This window comes from Balaenoptera musculus, chromosome 4 (genome assembly GCF_009873245.2).
Source record: "Balaenoptera musculus isolate JJ_BM4_2016_0621 chromosome 4, mBalMus1.pri.v3, whole genome shotgun sequence".
Classification (NCBI taxonomy): Eukaryota; Metazoa; Chordata; class Mammalia; order Artiodactyla; family Balaenopteridae; genus Balaenoptera; species Balaenoptera musculus.
Window position 1 is genome coordinate 9,915,560 of NC_045788.1, and position 18,192 is coordinate 9,933,751.

At 35.4% G+C, this 18,192-nt stretch overlaps 1 protein-coding gene across 1 annotated transcript; it reads left to right on the plus strand.

The window, feature by feature from the left end:
* Positions 1 to 557: 557 nt before the first annotated feature.
* Positions 558 to 17,542, plus strand: DAZL (deleted in azoospermia like). The gene is made up of 12 exons (XM_036850596.1): positions 558 to 660; positions 6,602 to 6,748; positions 7,008 to 7,099; positions 7,658 to 7,709; positions 8,157 to 8,220; positions 8,311 to 8,450; positions 9,862 to 9,933; positions 10,670 to 10,720; positions 11,563 to 11,676; positions 12,783 to 12,881; positions 15,560 to 15,660; positions 17,301 to 17,542. The coding sequence occupies exons 1-11, from the start codon at positions 658 to 660 to the stop codon at positions 15,611 to 15,613; spliced, it is 888 nt and encodes a 295-aa protein (XP_036706491.1). The 5' UTR covers positions 558 to 657; the 3' UTR covers positions 15,614 to 15,660; positions 17,301 to 17,542.
* The last annotated feature ends 650 nt before the right edge of the window (positions 17,543 to 18,192 follow it).

Sequence of the window (18,192 nt, forward strand, 5' to 3'; positions counted from 1 at the left end):
CTTTTGATGTCTCCCTCCCTGTTCTCCATATACGTGTTTCTATTTTCTATTTCTGTTGGCATTTCAATTGATTCTGCGGCCGAGGATAGGAATAATCGCCATCGATCGGGCTAATCCCGTGACTTCAGGACGCCATTTTGATACCAGCGCCTGGACACATTAAAATTTTGTTTTTAACTTTAACATGTATTTGAGAATGCATACTTATTTGAGGCGTGCCTCTAAGGCACTTTTGGGGTGATGCCTGTCTCTGTGGGTCGGGGGGCCCCTTAGTCTGGGGCCTGTGCCTGGGGCGTGGGGGAGGGGCACGATGCCGGCCCGCGCGCACCCCCTCCGTGCCCCCCGGGCGGCACAGTCGTGCCCCGCGAGTCCCCCCCCCCATGGGGGGCGGCGGCGCGGCCGCCCATTGGCTGACGCGTCTCTCCGACGAGCCCCCTCACCCTGCGCAGGAGCCACGTCCGGGCGCTCCGCTGGCCACGCCTCAGTCCGCCTGCGCCCCTCGGCCTCGCCGTGAGTCGCTGCTTCTCCTCGCTCGTCCATCTCTGCTTCAGTCAAGCCGGGCGGTGGGTACGAGCAGGCCTAACAGCAGCCCCGGTGCCTGAAGCCAGCCTCAGCTCCTTCTCGAGCCCCTCTGTGGGAACACTGGCTGCCGCCATCATGGTGAGTGGAGGAGGCCTGAGGGGTTCCTCAGGGCGGCCGGGGCGCTGAAGGGGACGGGGGACGGGAGCCGAGAGCGGGGCCACCCGGCTTTCCTGTACTGGGGCCCGGCCTGAGGGCGAGGGGGAGGCGGTTCAGCACGGCCTACAGGGCGCTGAGGGCCGGCGGAGGGGCGGGAGGCCTGGCTGTGGGAAGGGAGTGCCCGGGGCCCCGCCCAGCACGTGCAAGGCCCGCGGCCATCCAGCCAACGCAGGCAGGGTGTGGAGGGGCTTCCGGCCTCCGCCGGCCGGATTGGGGGGCGGGGACCTCACTCCGCCCCACCCCCACCCCACTCTAGAAGCCTCCCTTCCCAAGCTTATTCTGAGGAGACAGGCGGGGCGGCCTCCGCGAGATGGCGTCGGGCCTGCCGAGCGCCGCGTGGCGCGGCCTCGGGGGCGCCTGCGTGCAGACGCGGAAGCCGGGCGGAGCCACCTCGGGAGGCGGGGCCCCATGGGTCTGGCGCGGGGCGGGGGTCGGGGTTTCTGGGGGGCCTTTGGGGGTGTGTCCAAGCCCAGAGTGGGGGCGGGGCGGGACCTGGAGAGCTCGAGCCCATGGTGCCCCTGGGGCAGCCTCGTGCCTGCGCGGTGGCGGCCGCGGGGACCTCGGGGCGGAAGCTCACCCGACGCCATCATTTCCGCACGAGGTCGGCGCTGTCCACGTCTCTGAGCGGCCGCAGCTTGGGGAAGTCTAGCAGTTTTTAATCCGGGGAACACTTTTCCCCAAGAGAAACCAGAAACCTTCAACAAAATGTCCCTAGAGTATTACATGCTCTGTTGGGTGACATTTATGTGAGTTTTGTTAAGTGCATTTAGTTGATTTCACCACCTCAAGGTACAACTCTGAGAACACTTTTGACCAACCATCAAGTCACAGGTGTATTATATATGTGTAGTTGTCGGTAGTGTAATAACTTATTTTCTGTATTTTTAGAGGTAAAGGGAGGGAATTTATATACAATTTATTAGAATGTATAAATTTTAAAGTAAAAATTTGTAACTATTTGTAATAATTATGTCATGTACGTATCCATATCAATAATTAATAATTGGAGTTACTGTAATTATTTCCAACTTTGTCCTCTCCTCTTTTTAGAGGAAAAGGGGGGAAATGCTAATAACTTTACTGATTTTTTTTTTTTCTGATACAAAACTAATATGTTAACTCATTGGAAGATAATCAATGTAAGAAAGTAGAGGTCCATCTTAATCCCAACATTCAACCACTATTGAAGTTTTGATGTACGTATGCCCTTCCAGATTGTTTTCAAGCATGTATTGCATATATATAGGTACATTTTACTTTATAAAAATTTTACCGTGCTATATAATACTATTTTACAACCTGTATCCTTCACTTAGTGTAGTGGGCCTTATTCCAAACAGAAATTAAAATAATTTTGAATATATACTTAGTTATTTTACCAAAAATTATATATTTCTGTATTACCATTACTTAATTTTACCAAATTCCCTTATAATGAGTAATTTGTTTACATTAAAACAATACCATAATGAGTATGTTTGTGCAAATGTTTTGGCATGCTTATTCTGTTAATAACTTGAAATAAATTGCCAGGAGTGGAATAAATGGGTGAAAAGGTTACGCTCATTTTGTAACAATTTTGAATTATGATACATTTTTCTTAGTAACTCTTGATAAAGCACATACCACTATATATTCCCAGTGATGGTGTGTAGTGTGACCCCTTCTCCACACACTTTCTAATGAAAGGTATTGTACTTTTTAAAGTTGCCAGTCTAATAACTGGAAAATATTTCACTGTGTTGATGTACTTTTTCTTTTGTTTATCATTAGTGAAGTTAAAGTTTGTCATTAGCTTTTTGCATTTCTTTTTTTTAAAATTCTTAATCCACCTTTCTATTTGCATATTTATCTTTTGGTGATTTATAACAACTCTATTTTAGTACATTAGTTATATATAGGAAAAAATTTATAGGGGTGATAAGGAGAGACCCTTATTTCTAATTTTAATGTAAATTACTATCATGTTGTTTCACTTTAAGCTTGATGATAGCCTAGATTTAGATCAATAGAAAATAAGATGTTTTTATTTTACTTGGGTTTTTTAAAAATTAAGAAATGGATGCTGTATTTTATCAGATGCTTTTGCAGTGATGAATTGCAGTAACACATTTCCTAAGAATGAACCATCCTTGAATTTACAATGTAAACTGTTCTTAATTGTATATTTTTTTGTATACTGCTAGAATGTAGCATCTCAGTGTTGGGGGCAGGGGTGGACCATCTTAACCAGATTTTGTTATTTAGATGGTGTTAGTTTTATAAAATGCATTGAGAAATATTCTTTCTTCTTCTTTTCTCTGAAAATTTTTTTAAAACATCTGAATTTTCCTTCTCTTCCACTCTCTCTCCTGTCTACCGTTGTTTCTGTCTAGGTGCGCCCCCTCTTAACCACCCCGTTTGCCCTCCACACACAAATTACCTGTTTCTTTACAGTTTGAGAAAACTCCCAGTGAAACTGACCCAGGAATTGAGTGCTCTTTGTTTTCTTAAGATTGTCTTTAAAAGTTTACATTTCTCTGGAAAGTTAGTCATATTATCAAGATTTCCAAACTTATTCCTACAGAGCATTCTAATCTGTACTCATATCCCAATTTTTCAGGACTAATGTGTATTTTTGTATTCTTGCCTTTTTCTTGCTTAGCTTTCCCAGGATTGTTTGTTGTTTGGATTCCCCTTGCCCCCCCAGAGTCCATTCTTTGATTTACTTAAAGGGTTTTATTCTGATTTTCATTTACTATTTCCTTAATAGAATTTCCTTTTCTCTTTAATAACTACTTCCTTCTGTGGATATGACACTGATGACTGCAAATTATTTCAGTTTGCTTGCATGTAGACGTAATAGTTGAATAAAATGTCAAAGAGCTGACATCCCAGAAGCTTTAGTAATGATAAAGTTTTTTTTCCAGCTTTTAGTTATCTTTGTCATTTGGTCATCCAAATATAAAAGGGAATATATTACTGAATAGCAGTGATGAGAATTTTGTATATGATGCCCTCCAAGTTCACCCCTACTTAATATTCCAGAATTACTCATTTCAGAACCCATCAACTCACTTGAAGGTGTAATTAAGAAAAATAATTACTTCTTTCATTCAGTTTATTTTCTACATGCTGTTGGTAGGTAAGATGAATTTCTTCACCAAACTTTTTGCTTTAGCCTAAGAGTTCATTTGTGAAGTATTTTTGGCAATAGTTTAAAAGTAACCAAAGGTTGTGCATGGTTCTGGATTTGTATATATAAGTTATAACTGTATGTAAATACACATACAGGCGAAGTTTTAAAATCCCTGTTGTTCAGGCGTCTTAAAATGGAGTACTTTCCTTACTTTAGCTTTGAGCACCATCTGCTGGCTCAGGACTAGGATGGACATAACGATGCCTTCCTTAAGACATTATGATACTAGTGAAATGATTTGATCAATTTTATACTTAATACCTCAATTAAGCAGACAGTCAATTTGTACAACCCAGCCCGAAACCAAACTTTCTATAATATCTAATGGCTTTTTTCTGTTTTCGCAAATTACTGTTTAGTTGTCTCAAATCTCCATTTTACTTTTGTAAATAGGATATAAGAATTAGAACTTATCTCTTCAGTTCTGGCAACACTATCACAGGTTTCTCAACTGTGACACTATGCAAATTTCGGGCCAGATAATTCTTTGTTGTGGGAGGCTCTCCTTTGCATTATAGGATGCTTATTGTATCTGTGGCCTCTGCCAACCAGATACCAGGTACACCCCTCAATTGTGACAACCCAAAATGCCCCTGGGCCACAAAATCTTCCCTGGTTGAAAATCAATATATTATCATAACTCTTTATAATCTGGCACAGTTTTCTGGCCTAATGTTATACCTCTAATTTAAAATACATTTATCCATTGTGGTTCACAGACAGCTAATACTATAAATAGTTTGTCAAATAAAAAGGTATCCAAAGTTCATCCACAAACGAAGGGGAAATTGAGAAGGAGAAAAAGTCTTATAAGAATTTCAGAACTGCTATTTTTGTTTTATTCCTGTTTTGGGTTTTTGAATGTGAGCTAATTGAAAGAGATTGGTAAATTGTCTGTCATGAAGGGAAATCTAGTCAAATTTCTCGATAGTTCAAGGTATGTGACTTATGAAATATAGTCCCATTTAGAAAAAAAATAAAATTATAAAACATTTAAAAATGGAAAAGCTTTAGAAATGGTTTTTACTTTCTCTGATTTTATTGTCTTGGAATATCACTGTACCATAGTTAAAAGAAAGAATCAGGAACTATTCAAATAGAAACACTGAATAGCAAGTATGAACACAAATTAATAGAGAAAAGCCCAAACACTCAAATTTGGTAATTTAACAATTTTGATTTCATAGCTAATTAGTACAGCAGTTTATAGAATCTTAAATTTATCAGTAATTTCTAACACCTAACAAAGTAGGAACTCTACCTGCTTTTCATTATTGTAATTAATTTCTGTAAAAATTATTTTGCTTATCTTTTTAAAAATATGTATCAGTTGGTTTCTTTTGTCCTTGTTTTTGTTTTCCTTCGTAAGCTGAAGTGTAATATCTATATCTCTCTCTTGCAGCCTTTTGTATTTACTACTTATAATCAATAGGCACTTCATAAATGAATTTCAAATGAGCAAATGTGCCATAAAGTAGTTTCCTGAGGTTCCAACTCAAATTAGTTGTTAATTAATAGAGTATCTACAAAATAAGTACATAAATCGTAAAACCAGGAAAGAAACCTTTCTTTAACCTATTGAAAATAAATTCAGATACCAGGATGCTAACTTGTATTGGCATACCACTTTATAGTTTACAAAATGAATTTACAGATGTTATCTCACTTCATTCTCAAAGCAGTTTTCCAAGAGATAAACAACTGCTAAGTAAGTGATTTATAACTTAGTAAGGGACACGAATGTCTGACTAAATCAATTTTTAGATCTCCTGGCTAAATCAGTTTTTGTTTCCGAAATACGTATTACCAGTAAATTCTGATTCAGAAAAATCTACATTAATCTTAGTGTGGGAAGCCTAAAGACAGAGTTCTGACCAGAATTCAGAAAAATAATAAGTTTCTTGTGTGGGTCTCTGAAAATAAAGATGATATCATTTGTATTTTTCAGCTCATTGTGAAAATTAGAATTATCAGTAGGCCTTACTTGGTATTATTCAAGAAGAAAACATTATTTTAAAGATGCTATGAACACCCTACCATTAGGGAAAAGGATTATAAACCCTTTTTTTAAAAGCAGGAGCTATGATATGTGAGCAAAGGATGTTTTCATGATCCATTTCCAAAGTAAAGCAGGCATACTAACACAAGGAGTGTTACAATTTTAAAGTCTGTGTTAGTTTTGGTGAAGAGGAAGATGAGGCAAAATAAATTGGTTTAAAACCTTCTTGTTTCCTTTTTGATGCAACTTATAAAAAAATTGGTTATCCTTACCATACTTTTGAATAAGGTACTCAGAAAAGTGAGAATTTGCATATTGACGTACAACAGAATGATTTTAGTAACTTTACTTTTTACAAAGCCGAACTTTCTAATTACTTAACCAGTTCACGTAGTATTTCACAAACTCAATATAAAATCAGTATTCTGCCACAGCACTGTCCCAGGGATAGTGGTGAGTGACACTGGGTTTGAGAAAGTACTATATACCCTTCTGTTAAAATTTCATGCTGGTCTACTCTGATTACCCTAGACCTTGAGCCTGAACTAAGCTATATTGATGACTAATTTACGATGAAAGTAATTTATATGAAAATATTTTGTATTTTAAAAACATAAATTATATTTCATATCATCTGTGATTTTAGCCTGTATATCTAGTGGTGATATCTGCTTTCCAAATTACAGTCTGCTGCAGATCCTGACACTCCAAACTCAACCACCTCCAGAGAGGCCAGCACCCAGTCTTCATCAGCTGCCACCAGCCAAGGCTATGTTTTACCAGAAGGCAGAATCATGCCAAACACTATTTTCGTTGGTGGAATTGATGTTAGGGTATTGTATTCATGTTTCATTTATTTTTAAAAGTATTCTGTGAATAGTGGGATTTGGGCCCTGTTGTAAACATAAGGCTTTTTTTGGGGATTGTTTTTATGTTTAACCTATAGGGACTAAAAATATCTTTGACAAAGAACTACAGGTAATTTGGGGATACATGGAGGAGATACTTCCACATCATCAAATCTTCTTTATAGTATAATTGAAAATTTTGAATGTTGAATTTTTAATCTTGAAGTCAAATTCTTCTTCATAGATGGATGAAACCGAAATTAGAAGCTTCTTTGCTAGATATGGTTCAGTGAAAGAAGTGAAGATAATCACGGATCGAACTGGTGTGTCCAAAGGGTAAGTGAAACATATGTTCAATATAAATTATAATAAATATCTGAACTATAGCATCTATAGAGTTTCAGAAAAGAAAAATTCAAATCTGGTATTGTAACATTTGTATAAATGTAATTTGTTGCTTTGTAATTTCTTTCATGTAGAGAATAAAAGTTTGCTGCCAGCTGTTTTATTTAATCATTAGCCTAGTGTTTGTATTTAAATGTTTCCCATCTTCATTTGTTTCACTTAAGTGGATTAATCAGTTTTATTGAAGAATTGTTTTCTTCACACATTTCACAGTATCTTAAATTTTGACCATCTTGCCATAGATAGTAAGTTAAATTCAGGTTCATAGGTATGAATTTTTTGTTAATCTTTGTGCATTCTGATACAGATGACGATAGGAAAATAAAACAGTATTTATAGAGGATCTATCATGTACATCTTACAGTTATTTATCTCAGTATATTCTTCATCCTTTATCATTATTACTTCTGTCAATTATTTCATGGAATACTGAAGTTTCAAACCACGTACTGTTACGGTAGTGATTTTATACTTTATCTGCTTTTCTAGCTATGGATTTGTTTCATTTTATAATGACGTGGATGTGCAGAAGATAGTAGAAGTAAGTAATCTTCTTTTGGGAAAAAATCTCTTAATTACCTTATGGATGCAGTGTTCAGTATTGTTTGAGTCCTGAATATTTACTCAGTCTTGTATAATGTACAGAAATAAATGTATTTTCTGTTTGAAATCCAGACTTAGAATAATCTTACATAACTTGTCAGAACCTGTTTATTTTTGATTGGGCATCCAGCTGCATGATCCAGAGACAGGAAAGATTAGAGATAGAGAGTAAAGGTTTTTGATCAAATTCCACACCACCTCTCAACATTTGATTAGAGTAGTGAAGGTAAGTAAGGTAACTTCAGGCTGATACATTTTGATTTGGTATGTTCTTAGCAATGATCTTCTCCGATAGTAGTAATTTTAGAGAACTTGGGTGTTTACCAAAGTCTTGGAAGTAAAGATGTAGACATTGATTCTAGTTTTGTTACTGTTTTATTTTCAGTCACAGGTAAATTTACATGGTAAAAGGCTGAAACTGGGCCCTGCAATCAGGAAACAAACTTTATGTGAGTAAAGAAAGGAATTGTTCTCATTGACATGTGTAGCTTTTCAGAGAACTAAAAATAAGTTTTGTTTTCTTTTTGTTCTTTAAAAAGGTGCTTATCATGTGCAGCCACGTCCTTTCGTTTTTAATCCTCCTCCTCCACCACAGTTTCATAGTGTCTGGAGTAATCCAAACACGGAAGCTTACATGCACCCTCCAACCATGATGAATCCTCTAACTCAGTATGTTCAGGTAAGAATTACCTACATTCCTGGTTTTTTTGTGTATTCTATTAGAAATCTTATACAATAAGATGGGGGCACCTTAAAAATTAAGCCAGTCTCACTTCTTACCCTCTGTGGAATTACGTCAACAATTTCCATAGTAAGTGACGATATTATTCCTGTTTGAATATTTTTGAGTGATGGGACATCTGTTACGCCTGTTAGAAATCTGTCATTCTTAGTGTTACTTCTCATACTAAGCTAAAATCTGCTTCTATATAGTTTGTAAGCCTTTATCTTAGAACTGACGGCTGTAGCCACATAGAATGTGTGTATCTTTTTTTTTTTTCCCCCAAATAACTCCTAGAATATTTGAAGGCAGCTTTCCTCATGTGTTTGCCTGGTTTGTTCTTTTCTAGGGTCAGCTATTCTTTATTTGCAATGATTTCCAGATGCTTCCTCATATAGATTGTTGATTTCTGGATGTATTATGGTTCTAGAATGGATAAATTTCTGATGACTTAACTATATTTGTAAACTCTGTGAGTTTCTGGCATATAATTTGTCTTGTCTTGGTTACTTTAATATTTGAAGTGGGATTTGGAATACTTATCTCCCATTGATGATATTTATTTTCTTAGTTCAGTTTACTTTCTTCAGTTTAAAAGACTTTTTATTTTTAGGAAAAGAAAGAAACAAAATAATAGTGAAATAGTTCTGCAGTGTCTCTCATTTGTTTACATTTTCCATCTACCTGAAGTGTAGGAAATATCTTTTTTTTACTTTTCTTACATAAAACACAGAAGAAAAGCCGTACTTGTTCCTAACATTTACCATGAGGTGTTATTACCTATTCTGGTATATTTATGTATGCTACTATCTAGATATTTTCAATCGGTAAATACCTTTTGAAAGATATAAGACATTGTATTGTCTCTTTTCTAGTTTGGGGTAATATACTGCCCTTAACTTTTAGAAGTGAAATACAGAAAGAGCCAGAAAGTCTGTAGGAGGATTCCACGTTACCCCGAAATACTGTCAAAGGAATACAAAACTGCTTAAAAGTATTTTTACAAAGAAAGAGAACACATGTATTAATATAACTCTAACATGGAAATCTCTTCTAATAGAGCCTTATCATCATGTAAGAAAGAACTTCGGGGTGGGAATAAATATACAGATAAGATAAACTTAGGCTGGCAAAATCAGTCACTTACCTTATTTATGTCTTCCTTCTCCCAGCCCAAAAGACTAACATTTGACAGAGAATACTTATTTCTTCATGAAGCCAGTCACTCAAATAGAATCTTGCATTGTATATGAAAAAGCTAAGATTTCCTTATTTTCATATTTTTGTTACATTGGGAATAATATTCCTTCTTTCTGATTTTTAAAAATATATCTCATTCATTCATTCTTTCTGTAAAATTTGTTTTCAGGCTTATCCTCCTTATCCAAGTTCACCAGTTCAGGTTATCACTGGATATCAACTGCCTGTTTATAATTATCAGGTAATTTAAGAGGGATCAAAATGATTTACATTGGAATATTATTGAGGCCTTTATTTATGTAAATTTCCCTAATAGTTTGTCGTTTAAAGTAGTTGAGTGTGCTTAAAATTTAAGAAAAAACTTGGAATTAGTCTAGAATTAGGGCTTCTCTGTTACTTAGAAATAAGGGAATGAGCTTATTAGCAAGAAGCTTTTGACAGGAATGAGTTTAGGAAGAAGCTTTCTCTTGTACTTTCTTACAAGATTTGGTGTCCCCTTCTATATTTCAGCATGTATTCTTCATCTTTTCTGTCAAATAGCTGAAACATCCAGGCTGACTTTTATGAGTTTTTCTAATGGCATAGGTTGAAATAAAATGACTACTCAGTTCTTAGAGCATTGAATTCCAATTATGTTTGATAGTGTTTATTTCAGCTGGCTGCCACAAGATAGTAGTTCTCTGAATTTCTGTCCATGGATATGACCATATCTATGATAATATATTCACAGAACTGTATGTTTGAGTTTTCCTGTAGACCAACTCCAGAAAATTGAGAAAAAGATGGAGTTTATATATAAAAGTAACAATAAAATCCTTAGGTATCAGAAACAGAAAGTACTTTATTCTTCCATTTTGGTTCTTTTATTATAACAAGGTCAAGGAGCCAGCATGACAGATACCTCAACATTGTCTATCTCATATCTCTGTGAAAATGTGAGGGTATATTTAAATAATTATTTCCTATTTTTTCCTAAGATGCCACCGCAGTGGCCTGCTGTGGAACAAAGGAGTTATGTTATTCCTCCGGTAAGGTGAATTAGCGAAACGTGCACTTCCTATTTTAAAGTATTTTATTGTTTAACTATTATATATTTTAAAGTATTTTACTGTTCAGCTATTATATATTTCTTGACCTTTTGCCATATCAAATATGCCTAGAAATATTTTAAATGCTCTTTTACATTATGTGTTGTTTTATTTCTTGTCAACCCAAGTATATACTCCCGTGGGAGAAACTGTGCTTTTTGTTTCTCAGGTTGTTGTGTGTGTACTTAAGCAATGGCTGCCCTGCATACAACAAGTGCTCAGTTACTTGTTGATAGAATATGTAACCAAGAAAGGTAGTATTAATAACTATGCTAATTCTAACTCCAGGGATTTAGAATTAGTATTGAATCTGCCTCTAGTTTTCTAGCCATAAAAAATGTGATGAAGAGAAGCAAAAATGTTTTGCTGTCAATACTGTTATATGTTATATAAGAAAAGGAAAAAAACAAGAGAGGGTGCTACCTCTAAAACACCTGAGCCTTTGTTATCTTCTGTCTTTCATCAGGACTGGATATTTGAAGGATATAGTATGAGCTGAAATTCTCAGGCACTAGGAAATTCCCTTCTCATTCCCTTACTATATGTTGGAGTTTCTTTTTCTTAGGGAAATTCTAATTCTGATTGTGTGGACATTTCAAAATAAAAAATTGCCTTATTGCATTTCAACTCTACAGTTTGAAATAGTTTCTGAAATAATGTAATTGAACTTCACAATCCACATTTAGACTTTCAGTGTCAGCTCACCATTTTGAAGAATAGATTGTTTAGAAATGTATCTAATGTACATCTCTTTAATTACACTTTTATCATTTTAAATGTAGGCGTATACAGCTGTTAACTACCACTATAATGAAGTTGATCCAGGAGTTGAAGTTTTGCCAAGTGAATGCTCAGTTCGTGAAGCTACTGCATCCTCTGGAAATGGCCCACAAAAGGCAAACATCTAATTTTGCTTATTAATATTTATATTTTTATATTTATTTTTTCAAGTTTTTAGGGCCATTTGAGAAGCAAGCATCTTTGCCCTAATTTAAATACATTACATAGATTGAGTCATTGGCTAATAACTTTGCAATTTACGTAAAAATTAATGAAATTTTAGGCATCCCCAAACTTTCAGTGTGTATATATAGTTGTTGATTCAGTAGTCCTTCCCTCTGTTCTGTTTTCATCGGGGTTTTTTTGTTGTTGTTTTTTAACCGTAGTCTAATAAATATTAACGTGATTTGGCAGAGTGCAATGGGTTGGTTTCCTCAAGAATCCTACTCTTCAAAAGATGGATTAGTATGAATTATATCTACTTTGTCTTTTGCCAATTTAAACATTTATTTAGCTAAATAGTAATATACAGTTATTTATGGTATTCTCTCCATAACATTATATGTGGTAGCAGCTCTCAAGAGTGGTGGAGCTGCTAGTAATTGAAATACTAAAACAGACAGAGTTGTTTCTTTTTTATCATTAGAGCAGATCCCTATAATAACAGTGCCCTCACTCTTGAATTCTGTGTTTTCTTGTATGGGTGAGAATATGGAAGTAATTGATGTGATTGGAATGTGCATAACATTGGATGATTCCCATTGGAGTATGTGTACTTTGTTCATGTGTTTCTCAGTGGAAAAATGTTGAGAACTACTGAACTGTGGGGTGAAAAAATTCCCAGATTTGTTACACAACTTAAAATTTGAAAAAATATCAAAGTAACTTACAGTATAATTATATTACCAAAGTTTACCTAAATGTTTCTTGAAATGTTGAAGTCCACTGTTTTTTATCTAACAGGAAAAATTAAAGAGGCTTAAGCAAATATCTTAGGGCTTGACTAATTGAGCTTTTTAAGTCAGTACTCTATCACTAAGTTTCTGAAATAATTCTTAAATTTGGTACAAAAGTTACACACTAAGTGACACGTGGCACGTATTACAAAATTACCTGAGAATTGTTTAGAAATAAGTGTATGTATTCATTAAACTTTTTCAAAAAGCTTGTTACCAGTGAGTAAAAGGAGGAATAGTCTTTACCGAAAACTTCTGTGTTTCAGAAATCTGTGGACCGAAGCATACAGACAGTGGTATCTTGTCTATTTAATCCAGAGAACAGATTGAGAAACTCCTTTGTTACTCAAGATGACTACTTCAAGGTATGAAAGGAATAGTATACAGGAGAAAAAGCACACTTGTCAGCCATAAAGTATCTTTTTTCTGTGGTATATATATTTTGATACTACATAGAGCATATATCAGTAATTAAACTGTTAGTTTCTGACTGTAACCTGGTAAATCTCTGTGAGTGAGTTTTAAGTGGCAGTGTATTCTAGCTGCTCAAATCTTGATACAGTGTAGTTTGCCCTTAGGGAAGATATCTTTAGCAGAAGCCTGTACTGTAATTGATAGGGTTCATGAGAGTTGAATGAGAATATTGGCTTGACCAAATAGGAAAAGAGAAAATTTTAGAAACAGAAAGCAAAACTTGAGAGTACGTAGATATTGGACTAAAGAGAAGAAAAGAAATCGATCACTTAGATGATGCTTGAACAGTGTTTTGGGGGGAGAAAAGAGGTAAAATGAAGTAGTAAAAAGAGCTGAGTAGAAAGAAATGGAAGTTGATTCAGAGTTGGTGAAGTGGAGAAGAATATGGGTGTTTGAATTTAAGAAAGTTCTGGTTTCTGATCCTGGTTCTATCACCTTGGACAAATCACTTAAATCTTATTAAGGCTCCAGTTTTTACGAGTCTGAAATGAGTCTCTAAGATCCCTTTAAGTTCTGAGTCTCTGATTATGGAAAGGAACCGGTCGCTTCAATGGGGGAAGAATATTGTGCTTATTAGTAAAGGGAAGGTTTTTGTTGTTTTTTGTAACAGGTTTATTGAGAGAACGATTTTCATACCCTACAGTTCACCCATTTAAAGTGTGCAATTCAGTACTTTTTAGAATATTAACAGTTGCGCAACCATAACGACAATCAATTTTAGAATATTTTAATCACCCCCAAAATAAACCCCCTACCCATTAGCAGTCACTCCCTATTCCCCCATACTCTCTAGCCTTAGGCAACCACTAACCTCCTTTCTTTAAGGATTTGCCTCTTCTGGATATTTCATATAAATAGTATAATATGTGACCTTTCGTGACTGACTTTCACTTAGCGAAATGTTTTCAAGGTTCATCAATGTTACAGCATGTATCAGGACTTCATTTCTTTTTATTTATGGATCTGCCACTTTGCGTTTATCCATTCATCACTTATTTGATAGACATTTGGGTTGTTTCCACTTTTGGGCTCTGATGAGTAACGCTATGAACATTCGTGTACAAGTTATTGTGTGGACATACGTTTTTATTTCTCTTGGGTATATACCTAAGAATGGAATTGCTGAGTCATATAGTAACTATGTTTAACTTTCCAAGGAGCTGCCAGAATTTTTCCAAAATCACCATTTTGGAACCATTTGTAAGCCATTGCTTTGTATCTTAAAACAGGGAAAGGAGAATAGCTTTTTCCATCTATGAATGGAAATAGGATAAAGCTTGAAGTGTTTTTAAAAGGAATACTTAGGAGTTCCTTTAATGCAGAAGACTAGAGCTGTAGCAGAGTTAAGTTCTTAACCCCCTTCTCATTGGGGAGTAAACCCATTCATTTAAAGTTGATCTTTGTTCTCTTGTTTCATTCTGCATAGACAGGACAATTTAAAAGGAAAGAACTGGGAGCTGTAGGACAGCTTACTTTTGCCCAAGGTTCTGCAGGTTAAATAGGTAGTACTAAAGGATTTGTTTGCAAAGCAGAAAATCTTTAACCAGCAAGTCTTTAAACTTGAATTTTTACCTGGTATTAAAAGTTTCCCTTTGAACCTTCCAAAATTTTCTGCTCCTCTGAGCTAAGAGAAGTTGTGTAGCATATCTAGACTTATTTTGATTAGCTAAATGTTGTTGTTTTAATTGAATTAGAATGCACTGAGGCAGGATGTACACTGTTTCCATGATAAATTCCAGCTCCTTCATAATCTTTCATATCCTGCCTGATCTCTGAAGATACTTGAGTTTGTGACCACTTTTCTGGGCTTTAACCTAAATAGGATATTACCCTGTTAACAGATTACATAATTTCCAGAAGTCACCCTTCTTTATGTGACAACGGAATTTAATCCCTAGGAACAGGGCACAGTTAAGCTAAAAGTGCAGAGAAGAAATACTATTATTATGTTATTGCTGGTTTACTCGGCTCCATTCCTCTTTGTAAGGCCTCATTTCTTCTATCTGCACATCTGAAAGCAACATAAAGTGAAAGGAAATTTTTGCATATATTTTTATTTTTATATTCATTTCCTAAAAAATTATATATTTTCATTACAGGTTAAGGATATGCTTTTAAATATGCCAAAACTTCTCTTTCTTAACCTAAAAGCATGGGGTTTCAGATTGAAGTGGATTACTCTTCTCAAGCCATGATTTCTGTCAGATGTATTTTAGTAAAAATAGGACTTTTAAAAATCTCATGTGCTTTCTTTTCATTAGCTGTCTTTTTGGGACATCACTGCCAAATCATGAGTTAATCTACATAAAAGGGTATTGATTCTAAGTCCTCTTTTTCTGAGTTACTGATATTTCTTTTTTAACTAAATTGTTGAATAAAACTGGTCATTGGTACATTGATTATCACAAAGTTCAGGAATGCTTCCCCAAAAGGATCACTTTTCTTTCATTATTTATAGCTTTTAAACCCAAAATAAATGCTTTAAGTACAGTATTTTTCAACTCTCTTAGGTCATAATCGTAATAGGAATTTTCAGTGAAGTAAAATGGACTATTTCTGTCTTTTCTAGGATAAACGAGTTCATCACTTCAGAAGAAGTCGAGCAGTGATTAAGTCTGTTTGATCCTCTGCTAACTTTCTAGTCTCACAGGAAGGTGGAGGTTTTGAATAGTAAGAAGAGACTGAAAGTTTTTCCACTATTTAGAGATTTAATTTTGAATTTTGATAAATCACACTTAGACTTTCTATACAAGTTATATTAGATTGCCTAGTTTTATTTTACATTAGAACTGTTTTTCATTAGACATTTACTTAGAAACTGGTTCTGTGTTGAATATATGGTTAAAAGTAAAAATAAATTGAGACTGAAAGGAGGAACTTTAAGATTTATCTGTAAGGATTTTTTTAAATTGACATTTTAAGAGTTTAAAAGCAAATGCTGATTTTCAGAAAAATTGTTTTAGAAAACCTATTTTGAAAGGTCAGAATTTTGATTGTTTAAATACAAGCACTTCACTTCTCCAACAAGTACCTATGAACAGTACAATATCTACAATATTGTGCTTTTATGATTTGTCTAGAAATTTACCACAAAAGCAGAGTTTTTAAAACTGCATTTTTAATCAGTGGAACTCAGTATATAGTTGGCTTTACTGAAGTTTTCCTTATCTAAACCCAGTAAAACAGATTCTAAACAAATAGTCCAATCAGTGGGTCTTACATTTATTAGCTCAAAATATTTAATCTTATCTAGAATCCACACATAGAGATATCCGATTGGGATGGTAACTAGGATAACTAAAATTCTGGGCCTAATTTTTTTTTTAAAGAATCCAAAACAAACTAAACTTTACTAGGTACATAAGCTTCTCAGTGAGTTACCATTCTCCTTATTTTCTTTTACTTTATTTTCCTTGAAATGATAAATTCAATGGCTGTATCTTAAATTGTGCAAAATATTGGTATTGAAGAAGGCTGAAACTTTTTTTATGTCACTTAAAAGTTAATCAGAGTATCTGAAAGGAATTGTTTTATAAAAAACATTAAAATGTTAGTTATTTGTTAAAGAACAGGTCGATTTTTATTTTTGTTTTTTAGCCTATTATATTCCCTTTTTTAAAGTAAAATATGTCCAGTAGAATCGAAGTAGGTTTGGCGTTTCTAAACCACAAAAGTTGTTGAGTAATACGCATAGCCCAAAATTATACTAGCGTTAAGTGTTAACAATCCATTTTTAGATTAGCTAGGCTCCTGGTTAGACATTGTAAATCGTGACAGACAACTAGAGATCCAGAGCCCCTTTGCTCTACCCACAGTCTTGCTTTTCCAGTCTGTAGCACCATTCTTCCAGGAGGTTTGCTCTTAGAATAGGTGATGTAAAGAAGAGAAGTAGCAGTATAAGCAGTATGTGGGCTAATAAGCCTTGGAAAGGTAGCAATGGGGTAATACCTTTCTAAGGGAAACACTTGTATCAGCATCATTTGACCTGCCATGGACATGAGTTTAAAGTGGCTTCCTGGCTTTTCTTTCATTGGCCTGCCCCTTCACTAAAACATGGAAACTCCATTTATCCTTATCCTAATGAAGCTTCCATGGGCCATATCATCAGTGCCCACTGTTTTATAATCCCTAATAATTTTCATTCTGAATCTGAAGGGAGGAGTCTTTTAACTTGAGGATCCCCAAGAGAGCTTTCTTAGGCCTCAAAATTTGAAAGTGCCCTGAAATTTGTTCTTTTTAAAATTCTTTGTACTTTTGTGTGTGTGTGCTATAACATCCTTACATGTATTATTCTGTGATTAAATCTCCAGGTTACTGTAAATGATACCTAAATTCTAAAGAGCCAATTCTGATTATCCCAATATGACCTTAAGAAAAGTAAGGAAATAAACTTTTTGTCTGCTGTTTTGTTGGACTGAAGTATTTAAAAGAGTAAGGTAGAAGAGTCAAAATTCTGAACCTTTCAAAATGGAAAATTAATTTTAAACTTAAAAGTGTGTTCCTATTACCTGTGCTGATACTGTCTTTGCATAAATGAATAAATAGAAATAAAACTTCTTTTCAAAAGCATTTTAACCTACTTATTCATGTCATATTATCTTAAAAAATGGTGGGGATTTGGGTGGGTAGTATGTGACAAGATTTAGATCCTTGAAATTCAGGAGTGTAAATATTGTTCAGTTTCTTAATCTGGCCGAGTTTGTTTATAAAAGCACATTTTGGTACATCGTGTTTTTGCTGCTCTCTCTTATGAAATTAAGAGAGATTTTCATGAGAAAATAATTTCTCTTAGTTGAGTTGGAGATGGTTAACAGTGGGTTCCAATGCAGTGCATCAGCAGAGCAGTGCCTAGTAGGAATGCTGGAGAGTCATGTATATGACTGCAGTCCCATGGCCAAGGTCCCTCTCTGTAAACAACTTGGACTTTATAAACACTTTGTCTGTTGCACACTTTTGGTCTAATCTCTGTGACACTATTATTTTGGGGAATTGTGGTTGTTGATAATAGAGCTTAGATTTTTCATACTGCATGTACTTCATTAAAAAGAGTGCCTTCTGAATCACCAAAGATTAAATTTTGATGTTTAAAGTATAACTTGCTGACGATTAGTAGTACTTAAATGTCTGTGTATACTCATACATATATACTAACCATTATCCAGATTATTTGATTAGTTCTGATCAAGCTAAATTACAGTTTAT

Excerpts from the sequence above, each read along its gene's own strand:
- DAZL (XM_036850596.1), top strand. Across the intron at positions 7,100-7,657 it reads CGAACTGGTGTGTCCAAAGG|CTATGGATTTGTTTCATTTT; the intron begins GTAAGTGAAACA and ends CTGCTTTTCTAG. Across the intron at positions 9,934-10,669 it reads TGCCTGTTTATAATTATCAG|ATGCCACCGCAGTGGCCTGC; the intron begins GTAATTTAAGAG and ends TTTTTTCCTAAG.